The sequence below is a fragment of the Macrobrachium rosenbergii genome, chromosome 16 (genome assembly GCF_040412425.1).
Source record: "Macrobrachium rosenbergii isolate ZJJX-2024 chromosome 16, ASM4041242v1, whole genome shotgun sequence".
NCBI classification, from domain to species: Eukaryota; Metazoa; Arthropoda; class Malacostraca; order Decapoda; family Palaemonidae; genus Macrobrachium; species Macrobrachium rosenbergii.
Window position 1 is genome coordinate 39,874,877 of NC_089756.1, and position 15,705 is coordinate 39,890,581.

At 35.3% G+C, this 15,705-nt stretch overlaps 2 protein-coding genes across 2 annotated transcripts; both read right to left on the reverse strand.

The window, feature by feature from the left end:
* Nucleotides 1–343: 343 nt before the first annotated feature.
* Nucleotides 344–2,380, reverse strand: LOC136846938 (DNA-3-methyladenine glycosylase-like). The gene is made up of 3 exons (XM_067118193.1): nucleotides 2,218–2,380; nucleotides 1,785–1,948; nucleotides 344–556 (listed from the first exon to the last, which is right to left on the reverse strand). The coding sequence occupies exons 1-3, from the start codon at nucleotides 2,378–2,380 to the stop codon at nucleotides 344–346; spliced, it is 540 nt and encodes a 179-aa protein (XP_066974294.1).
* A 3,154-nt stretch (nucleotides 2,381–5,534) lies between these two features.
* On the reverse strand, nucleotides 5,535–13,195 carry LOC136847353 (probable ATP-dependent RNA helicase DDX20). The gene is given in 4 exon segments (XM_067118944.1): nucleotides 5,535–6,637; nucleotides 6,640–7,356; nucleotides 7,358–8,121; nucleotides 13,059–13,195. Coding segments are annotated over 3 exon segments (2,424 nt in total). The 5' UTR covers nucleotides 8,042–8,121; nucleotides 13,059–13,195; the 3' UTR covers nucleotides 5,535–5,614.
* Between the last annotated feature and the right edge of the window lie 2,510 nt (nucleotides 13,196–15,705).

A 15,705-nucleotide genomic window follows, 5' to 3' on the forward strand; every position in this document is an offset into this window, starting at 1 on the left:
TTCCAGATGTTTCTAATAGCACTGAACTGCTCATTTCATGATTTGATGTGTTTTATGGACAGATGCCCTTCCTAGCTCCAACCCTCCCCATTTACCAGGCTTGGGAAACAAAAAACTATATTTCATAATAGTTTAAAAATAATCTTTTTTGGAATTCTAGATATATGTACAAATTAAAACAGAGGAAACTAGTGAAAACTTGATCCCTGAATATAATTCATTAAATAAATGGGGGAACAACAGCTAAAACAATCAGTAGCCTAATTCATAAAGGCTACATGAAGTTTGATCACAGATTTACAATACTTACAATGTTCCACCCTTCATTTAAGTAACTGTTTTTTCAGTCACAAAGACTGGCTTCAGCTTTTTTGTCTTTCACGCTTACATTTTTATTCTTGAATACATAATATCGTAAAGGTTTGTTGGCCCATTCATGACCAGCAGATTCTATGCCAATTCTCTTCGCAATGACAATGTCACCTTCTGGTATAGACTGCCCCTCTTCTAACCAGATATCCTCCGATGTGGTTGCATCAACTTTGTTACACAAATCCTGCAAAGGAAATTTACTTGTTATTGCTCATGCATCATGGCTAGTTAAAATACTTATTTTTTAACTCTGACAGTTATAATAAACTTTAACAATATCAGTTACTAATCGGTAACGATTGAAGAACTCTACATTTGTGCCAGACCCTGTTAAATACTTAAGAAATAACTGAAGCAACATAAAAATTTCAGAGGCCCAGAGAAAGGATGCCCAAAAGTAAAAGAAAAGTATTGGAGAGATCATCAAGTAATACTGTATAATGGAATCCACACAGGTGATCATAGATGGATATAAGATGCCAAGTGTTTTAGAAGGTGAACAGAGCGCAGAGTTTAAAACACTTTGGTGAAATGGCGGGATAAGTGAAGACCTACACCTGATGGGAGTTCTGGCAGAAAGAGCACAGGACAGGAAAGTGGAGAGAAGTAATTTTATGTTTGCACAAAAAAAGAAGCAGAAACAATACTTATGATGATGACTGGAGGAGTTACAGATCTCACCCAACAAGGTAACAGGTATATCAGTTATGCTTCCAAGACAGGTGAATACCAGTGTCAAAGAGGAAGTGAAAATGTTACATATATACACGTGATCAGCAAATTCACAGGGTAAACAAAGGCTTGAAGCTGAAAGGCCTTTTTCAATTCTTTAGACTGATTAATTGGTAGTCTACAAACTGAGATGAAAGGAAAGGCTTATCATCTAAGATTAAATTAAAAGGAAATGGTAAAAAATGGTGACTTTTTTTTTTTTTCTTAGAAGAGACAGCTCAAGCATATCACCATATATTGAAAGGGGTACATCAGCACTTCTTCACCAAGAGAAATAATTATTACAAGAGAACTAATAACAAAAGCATGCAGACCACTTCAAAAAATTTGACATGAGAGCCACAAGTAGCAAAATACTTAAAATTGTTGGAGAGGTCGCAAAGGTAGAGGTGACCATAACTTGAAGTACCTCAAAGAGATCTAATACAGTAAGAGTTTTCAGTATTAGAAGTAAAAGAAAATGTCATGCAATTTCATGAGATAAGATATATTTTGAGCTTCCCTACCACTGGGATCAATCCAGGAAGGGTTCAACAACTTGGTGTAATGTTCAATAATAAGCCCCCACATAGGATTTATGCTAATCAGAAAAAAGTTTCTGCACATATGACACTGATACTCAGCACTCTAAATTTACATAAAATACTGCTTCAGTTTGGATAATCTTTAAGAAAAATTACCTTTGTTATATTCATTGCCAAACACAGTTTAGAGGGTCCATTGCAGAGTTCATGTTCTTTTAATGGCTTAGATTTAGAAGTACGCTTGACAGATCGTCGAGCAATCATCTCGTCTATTCCATCTACAGGATCTAGGGACCGAATTAGCACACATGAACCTTCGCCTATGGGAGAAATTTGTATATAAAAGAATTAAAAATATTGGAATTTAATATTAAGGGAGCCCTTTTCAAATCTACTCACGACTGTTACCTACATAATCACTCTGCATTACTCTGAAAGATTTCTTTGCAGATGTTGCATTATGAAGATGTGATTGCTACTTACAACACATGGGATAAGTAACTTATCTAATTGTCTGCTGCAGTCTACTTTAATATTCATGAAATCAAGGAAGAGAAAGTTACTATTATACACTAAGCTTCACACTTACCCTGGCTTGACACATTCAAGCAATAATACATTCCATAAATGCTGTAGACATATAGCGTTCCTGGTGCCATGTACATGGGCTCGTTTCGTGAGGTTCTCTTTCCATTGTAGCTGTGTGAAGCCACATCATTTCCCCCAAGATAGCTTTCAGTTTCCACAATCATTCCTCGTAAAATAACACCGTTGACTTTCCGAGCAAGAACCTGACCTTAAATACAAGAATGAATACAGTATTAGTTTTCCAAAGAAAGTTGTTTATACTGCCAGTTATACTGTACATGTTTCAGTAAAATTAAAAGGTACATTTCATTAAAGTAAACTGAAATATTATTGCTGTCTATGATCAATTATATGTAACAATACCAGAATAAATCTCTTGATCTATTATTAAGTAAAATTAAGAGTACAGTAAAATATAAACTTCAAACCAAGATTTAAGTCAAAGAACTAGTATACTTCAATGAAACAATTATAATTATATAAACCTCAAACCAAGATTTAAGTCAAAGAACTAGTATACTTCAATGAAACAATTATAATTACAAAGTATTTTCTATTTTAGGCTTTCAGTAACAATGGAACACTTTCAAGTATTAACTATCAAAATGTCATTTGAATCAACTTGTTCATTTCAATTAACAGTACAAAAGGACCATAGTGACATGGTTCAAGGCAGATTTCTTTATCCGAAGGATTTGTTAACCTTTCTCTTTCGTCAATACTCACAATTCAACAGGGAATGTTCAAACTTACCAAGCAACTCTTTTGCTAAAGTGGTGCACTCCTTATCAAAGAAGCTCTTTCCTAATCTCTTGCCACAAGATGAGACTTCATCTGAACATGACTGACTACTTTCTGTGCTACAACTGGGATCAGCACCACCAAAGTATGGGCTAACTACGTCACCCATTATGTACCTTTAAAAGGAAAAGGAAATGCAAATTATGAGAGCAAAGGTAACCTGCCTTTTTGAGCACTGCAAATCTTCAGCAAACTGTCATTCACCAAAAAAACTGACAACCACAAACACATTTAAAATAACATGCTATGGAGAAATAGCATGACAACCACATAAGCTTACATAGGAATTCTTTTGGTGAGCCAAGGGTAACAAATAGTGAATTTAACTAAGTATTTTTCATCTTATAAAATTTCATTTGTTTCACAACAACCAGTTTTATAATCGGCTCAGCTTGTTCCTTACATATTCTTAAGTCACTATTCATATGTCTACTTTGTTGGTATCAAGGGTCCCATTTTTTTAAACATTTTGGGTAATCATATTGGCAGAATTGCTTATTCTAATTCTCTTCTTTAGGCCGTGTGTAAAAACAGAATTTGGTGAAATTATAGGAGTAAAGACAACTAATCAATACTACTAATATTAATTAGACAGCAGAACAGAACTCAATTTATATCGAGAGGTAATTACAAATAAATACATTCAACAAATCTTGAAATAACATGCCAAGTAAAACAAATATGAACACCAGAACTTCTCATTCAAAGGCAGAGTTAGTGGAATGTCTTTGTTTCATGAAATTATATTAACATGGCAAAAATTCACCTGCAAATGGCCATCACCCAATTTTTACTTACAAATAATGTTCAATAATTACAAAAATTACAAAAACTTGTAAAAATCTAACAAAATTGCTTTTAAAGATATCAGTATTTTTCCACAAATAAAAACAAATGGTTTTATAAACTAAAACCTAAACCATTTCATCTCCCATTTACAATAAACCCAAGGTCATGCAGTACCGTAAATTCTATGGGAACATTTCCAATTTAGTTTATACATGAAACTTTGACTAAACTCTATCATCTGACGTCAATAACAGAATGAATGAAACCAATTCCATGTGGTATGTACAAAATGAGAGTTGAGTAAGGTACCTGTCTGTAACAAGGACTCTCTGATGTCATTTCATAGCTAGATGTACACTCTGCAACAATGCAATTGAGCATTCAGATACAGTCAAAGCAGATACCATTCAGCCCATCATGTGAACATTTCTTTCCAACTTAGGCTTGCCATAACTGAAAGTGGATGAAAGGTAGATGAATATCCTTCTTCAGTATTTACTGAGGAAGAGGACACCCTGAAACTGAAACTTCATGTATTATCACTGCAACACTAAATTTTCTGGAGCATCAGCTAGAGTAATATTCTTCAAACACAAAGGAGAATTAAATGTTTGTAAATGCTGTACAAATGAAAAGCAACTTCAACAGAGATGTTCCATTACAGGAAAACTTGCTCAATGAATATATACAAGAGTCCATACATATGTTTTCTGAAGATGTCATCAAGTGCCTACCTGAATATTTGCTTTTTTTTAATATATATTTCTCTTCATTTCTTATTTTCCATTTTATAAGATATTTCCATTCCAGAATTTCTCAGAACAATCAAAACAATATGACCTGTATTGTCTGTTTACTGTAAGCATTCCTTCTACTGCATGCATTACTGTATTCTTCAGCCATTATGATGCTTCGATTATCATTACTTTACATAATCAATCTCTTAATAGTTAACGACCTACCTCTAGCAAAATTACATTATAAAAGGCATAAATAACTCTTTATAGTGTAAATTAACCAGTTATGGATTTTCATTACATGAATTAGTGTTTATGTTCAACAAGACAAGACAATGCACCTTTGTAGGACAAAACAATCGTATAACGATTCAGTTTGCAGTTGGTATTGTACTTGTAAGTAATGTCCATTAGTAATTAGTAGCTGTGGCCCTACTCATTTCCACAAAGAAGTTAGAAAGTGGTTAACTGTTTTTGATATACAATTAAAAGACAAAAAGGGTGTTACCTGTATTCTTTGTCAATAAGAAACAAGAACTCGAAGTGGAAGAAACCAGCAGCTATTGCAAGGTTGTTTAACTGCTACACATCAATCCTGACTCGTCATTAAATATACAATAGCAGCTGGGTGCTACTCATTTATGTTTCCAAACTCCCAAGTGTTAATTTTGCAATTGTAGCAACCCCTTATGTTCACCTTCTTATGTTCAAGTTTTCACAAGTCTAGAGCTAACATCAACTAATGGGTTTACTGATGATTGGTACCAATACTCTATAATGGATTTTTCAAGATTTACTGTATTGCTGGCAAGTCATTTCATTCTGCTCCAAGTACCAAGTCTGGCAGATTCTGAGCATCTCATATTTCCTGTGCATCATCGCCTACATGACTTATACAAGTAGAGACATGTTCATATACTGCTTACTTACCCACCCACATGTACTGGCAACTCTGGTCTATCTGAAATTGAGGATAACTATTGAAAGAATATTTTATAAGAGTAAACTTTATTTCCAAAGTAAAAAAAAAAAAGTATAAATATAAGTGAAATTGTATATAGCAAAACAATCCTAGGAGCCAAAATGATAGTCCCTAGCAATCCTAGCACTAATTTTTCCCATGGTCTGAACATAATCCATCATAGCTGAGAACTTTTCCACATTATCAAGATATTTCTGATACGTACTGAAGTTGAATCTCATGTAGTTTTCAAAGGAGGCATTTGCATAAATAGGATCAGGTACATTTTTCATGTCACCCACAGAACCCCAGTTATTGTCAACTTGACTGTCACTACTGCTGTAACTTTCAATCTCTTCATCAGCATATGCACCATAATATGACCATGGGTCATGTCCAGGATAATAAGGATAATTTTCATCCACACTTTCATTCTTATTTACTCTACTAGTCTTTTTGTGTGCTTTCCTCTCTGCTTGTGCTCCTTGCTTGATTACTGAACTTTTCTTTTGGCTGCTTAAAGACTCCTTAAATGGGTGCTTTGAAGAGACATATTGGTTTTCTTCTGAGCTTGAATATTTTTCTGAGCCAGAGTATGATGCTGCTCCACTTCCATTTTGTAATTTAGTATCTACGGTTTCTCCTCTGTCTATTCCCTCAATTGGGTTCTTTTCACCATTTATCCTACTGTGAAGACCATTCTCGACGGTGAACATGAAATCTTTCCATGAATCATTTGAGTCAAGGATGACTTTCTGAAGACTGTCTTCTAAACATTTCCAGTGAGACAGGAGGTCGTTTTTGTCTTTCTCTGACATTTCAACTGCATCTGGCAAGGATGGTATGTTAACTAAAGGATTATCATCTGCAGATATACTGTCATATCTACTGGATATGTCAGTCATTATTTCATTGAAAGACACTGGCAAAAAAGTATGTTCTAAATTTAATCTCTTTAGTATACTAACGACACTAGCTAAAGATTTACGCTGAGCCTCTTCCTTCTCTTCGGCCTTTTTATCTGACTCTAATTTCTTCTCTTTCTGCAAGGACTTTCGTGATGACTTTTTCACGTTCAAATTATCTTTCGTATTACCTTTGCCTTGTTTATTCTTACCACGAGCAAGGTTTTCTACATACTCTTCACTTGTGCAACTATCACCTGACTGCTTATTACCATTTGGAATGTTGTTTTGACATTTTTATACTTTCCTTTCTTGCCGAAATTATTTTCCTGTGTACCTGCAACATTTAAATAATTTTCAAAATCATCATCTGATAAAAAATCCACAAACTCCTGGTTTTCTTCCTCTTTGCTGGTAATATCAGAGGTCAAGTCACCACGGAGCAAAGCAATACGAACATTAGCCAAGGTTGCAATGGCTCGAATAACTTGCCATTCATCTCCTTCAGTTACAAGTGTAACAGCATTTCCTCGAGAACCAAATCTCCCAGCACGGCCAATTCTGTGGAGATAAGTGGCATGGTCCCTTGGGAGGTCAAGATTAACCACAAGGTTGACGTGCTCTGAATCTAAACCACGAGCGGAGAGATCAGTTGATACCAGAACACGACATTTATAGGAACACAGAGCGTCAAGAGCAACCAAACGATCTTGCTGCGCTTGACCACCAGTCAAAAAGGCCGCTGGCCAACCAGCTGATCGTAACTGATTGCACAGAGATTCAGCCCGTAACTGGGAGTTTGAAAATACAAGGCACTGGTTAAAGGTCACTGTGCACAGTATATTCATGAGTTCCTCTAACTTAATTTGTTGTCTGCGATGTGGCTGATGATGGTACGGAAGTAATTTCACAAACTGACCTATACCAATGAGAGCAGGGGACTCCTTTTCCCAGTCGGACATGATTTGGAGTTCTCATCAGACCTTCTGCTACCTTAGCAACATCTTCGGTATATGTAGCACTGAGAGCTAGAACTTGTTTATTTAAAGGCAAGCCTGATGCTATTTGAGCAATTCCATCAGCAAACTGCCCTGTCAAAAGCTGATCAGCCTCATCCAAGACGAAAAGTCTCACGTTATCCAAGCGGAGAAGTCCCATCTCAATCAGCTGTGTAATGCGACCAGGTGTCCCCACAGCTATGTGGCAGCACTTGAGCTTGGCTTTGTCCAAACTTAAATGCAGTCCTCCAATGAAAGTAGAAATTCGTAGTCCCTGTATTTTACATCCAATTGCACTAATGACTTGAGTAACCTGAACAGCTATTTCTCGAGTGGGGGTCAAAATTAACACCTGGGTTGTCGAGGCTGAAACACTAATCATTTCAAGCGCAACAACTGCAAAGACACACGTTTTACCAGTGCCACTTTTGGCTTGTACTACCATATCAAGACCGCATCTCCCTAATGGAATTGCCGCTAACTGAATGGGACTTGGCCTTTCAAAGCCTGAGGCTTTTAATCCATTGAGTACATGCTCTGATAAATACATGCTTCTGAAGTCAACATTTTCCTCAGTCTGAATATCCACAGTTCTTTCCCTATCATCAATAATGTGAGCTTTCCTTTGAGCCATTTTTTCATCTAGTTCCTGTAGGCTAGCAGCCTACAACACTCTTCAGAATGTAACAGCAACACAAATCCTCAGGCTGGTACCTGAAAGAATGAGGAAACTCACTATTACACTATTCAACTGTTTTTCTCAAACTATCTCTTAACAGAAAATTTATTCCTCTCATCAAACTCACTATAATTCTGAACTGTAACATTCACTGCTAATATGATTGTGTTCACAAATATCAAAGAACATCAAAGACCCTGACGCCTATGAAGAACAATCACATTCTTCAAAGAGCAAATAAAGTATGACCCTTTTCTTGTGTGTAATCTTTGTGTATTGTTAAAATAAACTTAAATTCCTTAAACTTTACAGAGACCACTTTCCTAATCATTACAGAAATGAAACTATATCAAAATTTCTACATAAACATATTATTTATATCTGGTTCCTACTTGATAAAGATTTTCATTGCAGTTTAGCAATATAAAAAGATTCTCTCTCAAGAAAAAGGTCATATTTATCCTCATCCAAGATATTGTAATGAAACTGCTTCACACAGTTTAATTTGTATACAGGACATTCCAAAACCATCTTCAATTGAAAGAATTTTATGAAGAATACTAAACAAGATAACCTAAAATTATTTTATCCATATAAAAGAAAATGTCTTTACTCTTTACATATGCTGCTTCTGCTGGTCTCAGCGGCCTGGATAAAGTTCTAAATACCAAAATGCTTTGTAATTAGTGCTTAAATAGTAAATGAAGCAGCTCACTTTATAAGAGGCCTCCTCTCACCAGCTACCTGCAGAATATGATGGTTTCCTTTAGCCAACTGAAAGGAAAAAGGTAGGATACTTCTTGTAAAACAATAGCTAGTATTTCTGGCAAATAAACAGTGTACACATTTTTTATTCATCTGAAGAACAGACCACTCTTTAACAAATACTAATTTACTTTTAATCGCATCCAAATCAACAAAATGTATTTAACTACAGGTATTTCCCCACGACGATGGGGCTAGGTTACAAAAACCCCATTTTTACTTGAAAAAAAAAATGCAACTTGAAATAAGCCTAGCCTACATTAGGGTATACAGTACAATCTATACATATACAGTAGCTAGCCTACAATATTCCCACAGCCTACCATTGCTTTGTGACCATTAAATGTATTTTTATACAGCAACTTCCTTATCAGCTGTTACCATACTGTATAACCATACAAGATATAAAAATATGGAGGCTGTGTATGAACTAAACACTTGGACTAGCACAGGTGCTACACTCACAGTATTCATTGGCAAAAGTCAAATAGGCTATTACAGCTGTATTTAAGATAAAGGTAACAGTAATGAAACTGATATTTTACTTACAGAGTCCATTTATACTGCATTATTATATTGATTATCATTATAATATGTCTACCAAAAGAATTAGGAAACAAATCTTTTTAGATGCTATAAGAAACAAGTGTACTAATGGAATTATTATGATTTTTTAACATAAATGTAAAATGGGTATACAAAGGTAAACTAACATACTTTATGATAAATGTAAAATCAGTTAAATTCCTCACAATCACATCACGGCTGTCTCCTGCCAATTCATTTGTTTACCAATGTAATCTCTCTCTCTCTCTCTCTCTCTCTCTCTCTCTCTCTCTCTCTCTCTCTCTCTCTCTCTCTCTCTCTCTCTCTCTCTCAGTTTTGCACATATCCTTTGATGAAATATGAATTACTATACCACGAACAAAAAATTACGAAACAAACTCCAAGAACTTTGCAATGCCTTCGAACAAGAGCGTGCATACGTAAGTACGTGACAATATATTTTTTTTGCTTTGCCTGATTTACTGTACCGTTTCTATTACAAGTTTAGTTTATTCTAAGTATGATTAGCACACATAACAGTAAACAAGAGAATATTTCATATCTAATCACCATAAAAATATCTAAAATCCTTATTTCATTTGTAGGCAAGACAAAGACCAACAGGTTGTGCCAAGTTCACCGACGGCATGGAATTGAGTGTGTGCATAAGTACGTAACCTACAAACTTGATTGCATTTATAATTTGGTTTATAAAACTAAAAAAAAAAAGGGAAAATGCAGTAAAAATACAAACAATAATACTATAGCATAAAATATAAACAAAATAGTGTAAGAGTGTGTGCGTGTGTGTTGCTGTAATAGGCTTTAATGTAACCATGCCTCAGTTCTCTCTATCTCTCACTCTCTCAGTACTGATCATAAATATCCTTTCATCAAATATGAATTGCTGTATCATAAACATTAAACTCCAAGAAATTCATGACGCCATATCGTACACTACTGCCTGTGCCTGTGGTGCCGCTAAATATAAAATATTTTCATATCAGTATTGCTTTGTAACTTTGAAACCATCGGAACTGCTAATCCAATTGCAAACTCAATTTATCATAAAATGAAACATCGTAAATGGGGAAATACCTGAACTTATATAAAAAAAACAATAAAATGTCTCCATCAAATCATTTGTGCTGGTGACTTTAAAAGACAATACGTATTTACATAGTTAAAATATGTTTATCGTGTACTTCTCAGAATTCTATCTGTCACAAAATAACTTAGCCAGTTATGGGCAAGTATAGTTTTCCAGCAAGCAGCACCCTAGGTTCAGGTACGTTACATTAGGATATACTACTCAAAAGTACCAGCACTCAATTTTACCAAAGGTTGTGGGGTGTTAAGATTCCTAGATGGACAAAGAAATCCAGGCAAAATAGAAAGCGGCACCCTAAGTTAGGTTAAGATGCATCTCATACATAACATTTGACCATATTTTACTCAAGTTTGTGGGGATACAGAAAATGTTGAAGCCATACTGGATGGCAGGACACAGCACCCAAGGCTGAGTTAAGTTAGACTGTAACCCAGCAATTTGGTATAACACGTGCATCCAACATACATTTTTCTTGTTGTTTCTCCTAAGTTCTGAGCATATATTACTACAACAGCTGGCACTCCCTGAATGATTTTATTTTTCCCTGACCTAAATCCTCGGTTTCCCAAACAATGGACCCTGTCCCCAAATGATTGTGAGATATAGGGAAAGGCTGGGTTTGGTCTATTGCTGAGTTAACCTACAGTTTCTTAGGATTTGTGATATTTCCATTTCACCTTCATTTCTGTCATTAAATGCTTCATTTGCTGTTCAACTCATACCCAACCCTAAACCCCTAATTCCCACCATTTGGCTCTCATTCAGTTATTGGGAAACGAGTTAATAAACATATTCAACGGTGGGAGTAAAAGGACAACTGTTAGAATATCATCAAACCTCCCAGAAAAAACGTGAGTTACATTTTTATGGGAAAAAGAACCTTTGCTGCAAATGTTAAGTGCAAACTGAAAATCAGCAGGTATAAATCATGCCAAGGTGCTGATGGTTACAGTCTTAACCTATTGGCTTAGGCTAAACTTGGCTATATGCTTCATGATTTCAGCATGAAATTATACAGTCATATGACCTCATTACAGCAGGCCCGAGTACAGTAATTCAGTCAAGTTCAGGATAATTACCGTCTATATCAAATAACCCATATATAAAAATTTATCGAGATACATTGGGGGGACATCTGTTTCAGATTATCCTGATCTCATAAATTCTTGTGCTGCACGTTGCAATTATTTTTGCTCATTTTCGTCCTGTTATGCAAGCGTCAGCTATGATGTCATGTCCAAAAAGTATCACGCTAATCAGATTGGGACACAGCCAACCAGAAAATTAGCATCAACTACAAATGCCATATTATGCATATGGGGCCAAGTACACAACAGTAATTCACATAGGCTTAGCACAGGCTATACATTAAACTGAAAACAATTATAACTATAAACTAGCCCATGGTTTTTCAGATATAATTAGCAGCTTTTACCCTAGCCTATGCTTCATATTTTTTTTTAATTTTAACTGTAGCCTAGGTACACTAAGCTACAGTTTAGAGATAAATTTGAAGTGATCTAGATGCATCTGATATTTGTTTCAATTGTAAATAATTAAGAGAGTTAAAACCTCCTGCAGCCTGCAACGACACAAAAGCACAGAGCAAAACCAGAAATTACGGGTTTGGTTAGGTTAGGGGGCCATGAGAAGTGTGACATAAACCCCAAGTTTAGCTTGCTTGGTAAAATATTGGGTAATTCTAAGTACTAGCTCCGCACCTGTTTTTACCTTGGAAACTGGTTTTTTCTACACTTTTAGGGCTTCTGATACTGGCGGTGCATTTGCTTGTTGTCGGCCAAATGGAGTGTCCCTTCGCCGTGTTTAGTACTGACCGGGGGGGGTACACATACATTAACAATTTATTGCACTTGCTGGACAGGATATGAACTGTTTGAAACAGATGTCCCGTGCTCTGACGTGAAGATCGCGTGCTCTGTTCGATGGACTTGAGGGGTTGTGAAGTCTGCGTAAATTCAATGGAAACCCCGCCTGGTTTTACCTTTCAACTGTTGGATGGACTTCAGGGGGTTAATTACAAAGGTTAATTATACTCGAGCGCCAAAAATTAAAGGTAAATCCCATAATCGTGCAACAAAACACTGTAGAAAAGTTAAGTTAGAAGGCAGTCGCCACCATTAGGCAGAAAAAGTTAAGCTACTATACAGTTCTACCAATACAGGTTGGGTTAGGATGCAATCTTGTAAATATAAGAACAAGACTCTTAAGCTAAGGTTGGGGGTACAGGGAACTAGTGGGAACACCCCCTAACCAAACCCCCACAAAATCAATGCCACGTAGGGTATAGCCTACCCAGGCTAGCCTACGATCCTAGTCTAAAATTCATTTTAGATGGAAAGCCAGAGTCCACAGGTCTACATCAGGCGTCTTATTCCTGGCAACGCCTTATAAAAACACCCTAAGCCTAGATTACGATACGTATAGGCCTAAGTATACATAAGTCTAGGCCTAGACGAATCTTGCTCCCTGTGGGAGATATAAGGCTTACACAATATATATTTAACCACATATATTGCGACATTAACGTACCTTCCCTTCAGCGTACGACGAATGCTGGCATAACGACAACCAAAACGACAAGCCGACAATTACGACAAAATCGGGGACAATTTGATCGACGTAGGTCTAAGCTTCGCTTAGGCAGACGCTGATCGCTGCAATAATAAAGCAACGTTTGCTCTTCTAATTCTCGATAGGAAATCCAATTAATTTTCAATACTTAATTTGTTTCTTTCTGGTTGATATTATTTAATTTTTTACATTATAACTTTCAAACGCTTAATTTCACACTGTTTGATTGTTCCTCGAAACTTTATAGCAGAAGGAATGTGCGCCGGGTTGTAACCTGTGCTTGTTTGTCTTTGTCTCCTCAAGTCTTATTTTTTTATATTTTTTACTTTCAAAATTACATTTGACACTTTGCAACTTTCAAACACTTAGTTTAACTCTGTTAAGACTTTGGCTGTTGCTTTAAAACCTTACACCACGAGGAATGCGCTTCTTGTCGTAGCCTTTGTGTGTGCCTGTCTTCAATAATTAAACAGGCGGTAATTGCTTCTTCAGGTCTTTTTTTAATAACAAAAATAAAATACCTTAAAATTTTTAAGTGTCAACTTACTTCGAAGTAACAAATTGGCATGAAATTAAACATATGGACCATGTGAAAACCTGTCATATGCCTACATCAGCTTTCCATACATCATTTTCACTAAAGGACTTGGAGTATGTTAGAAAAATCAGACTTTTGACTCAAATATGCCTCAGTAAGATTGCATTATATATTACTTATATAAAAACCTATCCTTAAAAGAAATATGCATAAATGGGTGAGACATGTACAGTAAGCTCTAGGATTAGACCTACCATGTCGCAACCAATCTCGCCACTGATTAGCACCCTCAAGAAATTGCAAAGAATTTTATTTTATTGATTGAATTTATCATTCCGATTAAAAGCAAAAGAAGCACACACAAACAGGGAAAAATGGAAGCCTTAAGTCTATGCACTTGATTAGGCTTATGTGGTACAACTAATCTTCGGTTAGCGCCCAAGGAATTGCAGAGCATTTGTTTTATTTACTGAATTCCATCATTTGATTCAAAGCAACGTCACCATTTATCTTTGATAAGATTTCCTATACATGGTTTTGCTCAGGTCAACTGACGTATTTTTAAAAAACGTTTTTCATATCTTCATCTGCATAAAATTTTTATTTCTGATAGATTAATAAATAAAATTAGGCTTATTGACCCTCTCAGTAAAGGTAAAACCTCTAGCTTACTCCAATTCGAGTTTATAATCTATAGAAATCTTTTATTAAATAAGATATAAAGTTCCTGTTGATTGTAAACGCTTTCTTTACTCAATAAGCAAGTTCTATGGTGAGGGGATGTGGTCGGATGGGGCGGTCCCTTAAAATGGTGCCCGAATTCACACAATGCACTGTAAGAAGATCCTGGTTAATTACTGTGAAGTTCAGTTATTGAAATTGGAACAATTATATGATGAATCGCGGGACTAAATTGATAATTGATCTTTGAAGACATTTACTGAAATAATTTAATATATAGTAATTTAACAGTATAAGTTAACATTTACTGTGCACATAAGTAACAGTAAAACAAAAGAAGATACTTTTCTTAATACTAAGTATATTACCCCGGTGAAATTGAATTCACCTGACTTAGGGATTAACTTATACCCATAGGAAATTATATATAAATAAACTTCCCTGACCAGGATTCGAACCTCTCTTGATAGCTGAGGGCATAAACTAACTGCCACCTATGTCTAAACCCAAACATAATGCAGGTTAACTTCGAATCCTTTGTCAGGATTGGGGTACTTTACCATATTATAATTCCCCTTGGGCGTAAGCTATATCTCTCAAGAGAAGTGAATTTGATATAAATGTGTTAGTTTTGACTGGAAATTTGATAATGCAGACATATATATGCATGCATACATACAAACATACACACACACACACACACACACACACACACACACACACACACACACATATATATATATATATATATATATATATATATATATATATATATATATATATATATATATATATATATATATATATATATATATATATACACACACATTGCGTACACACACACACACACACACACACACACACACACACACACACACACACATATATATATATATATATATATATATATATATATATATATATATATATATATATATATATATATATATAATTTTCATTTACATTTTAGTTAATAAATCACTGACAAGTGTCTTCGGGAAACTACTAGTTATAATGTTACGATTTATTTACGTAGTGTTTAACTGTAACAAATAGCTTCTTTACAGAAATTACAAAAAAAATTAACATCTGTAGTCATCACTAAGATATTACCATCATTAACCCTTCAGAAGACATTATCTTACGCTGGCAACCCCGTAGGATGTTATATAAAAGTTACCGAATACTATATACTTTCTCTGTATCGATACCTAAGTCTGTCAAATAATCAAAATGCAATAACGCAGTAATTATTCCTGTCTTACAGACAACGGCAGTGATGCTATCGCGTTTTTAAATCGGTAAAATAGGATTTTTAGGATTTAAATCCTTCATCCCAAAGGTAATTTGAAGGTCGCGCTGTTATTTAGGGTCCGAGTGCTGATT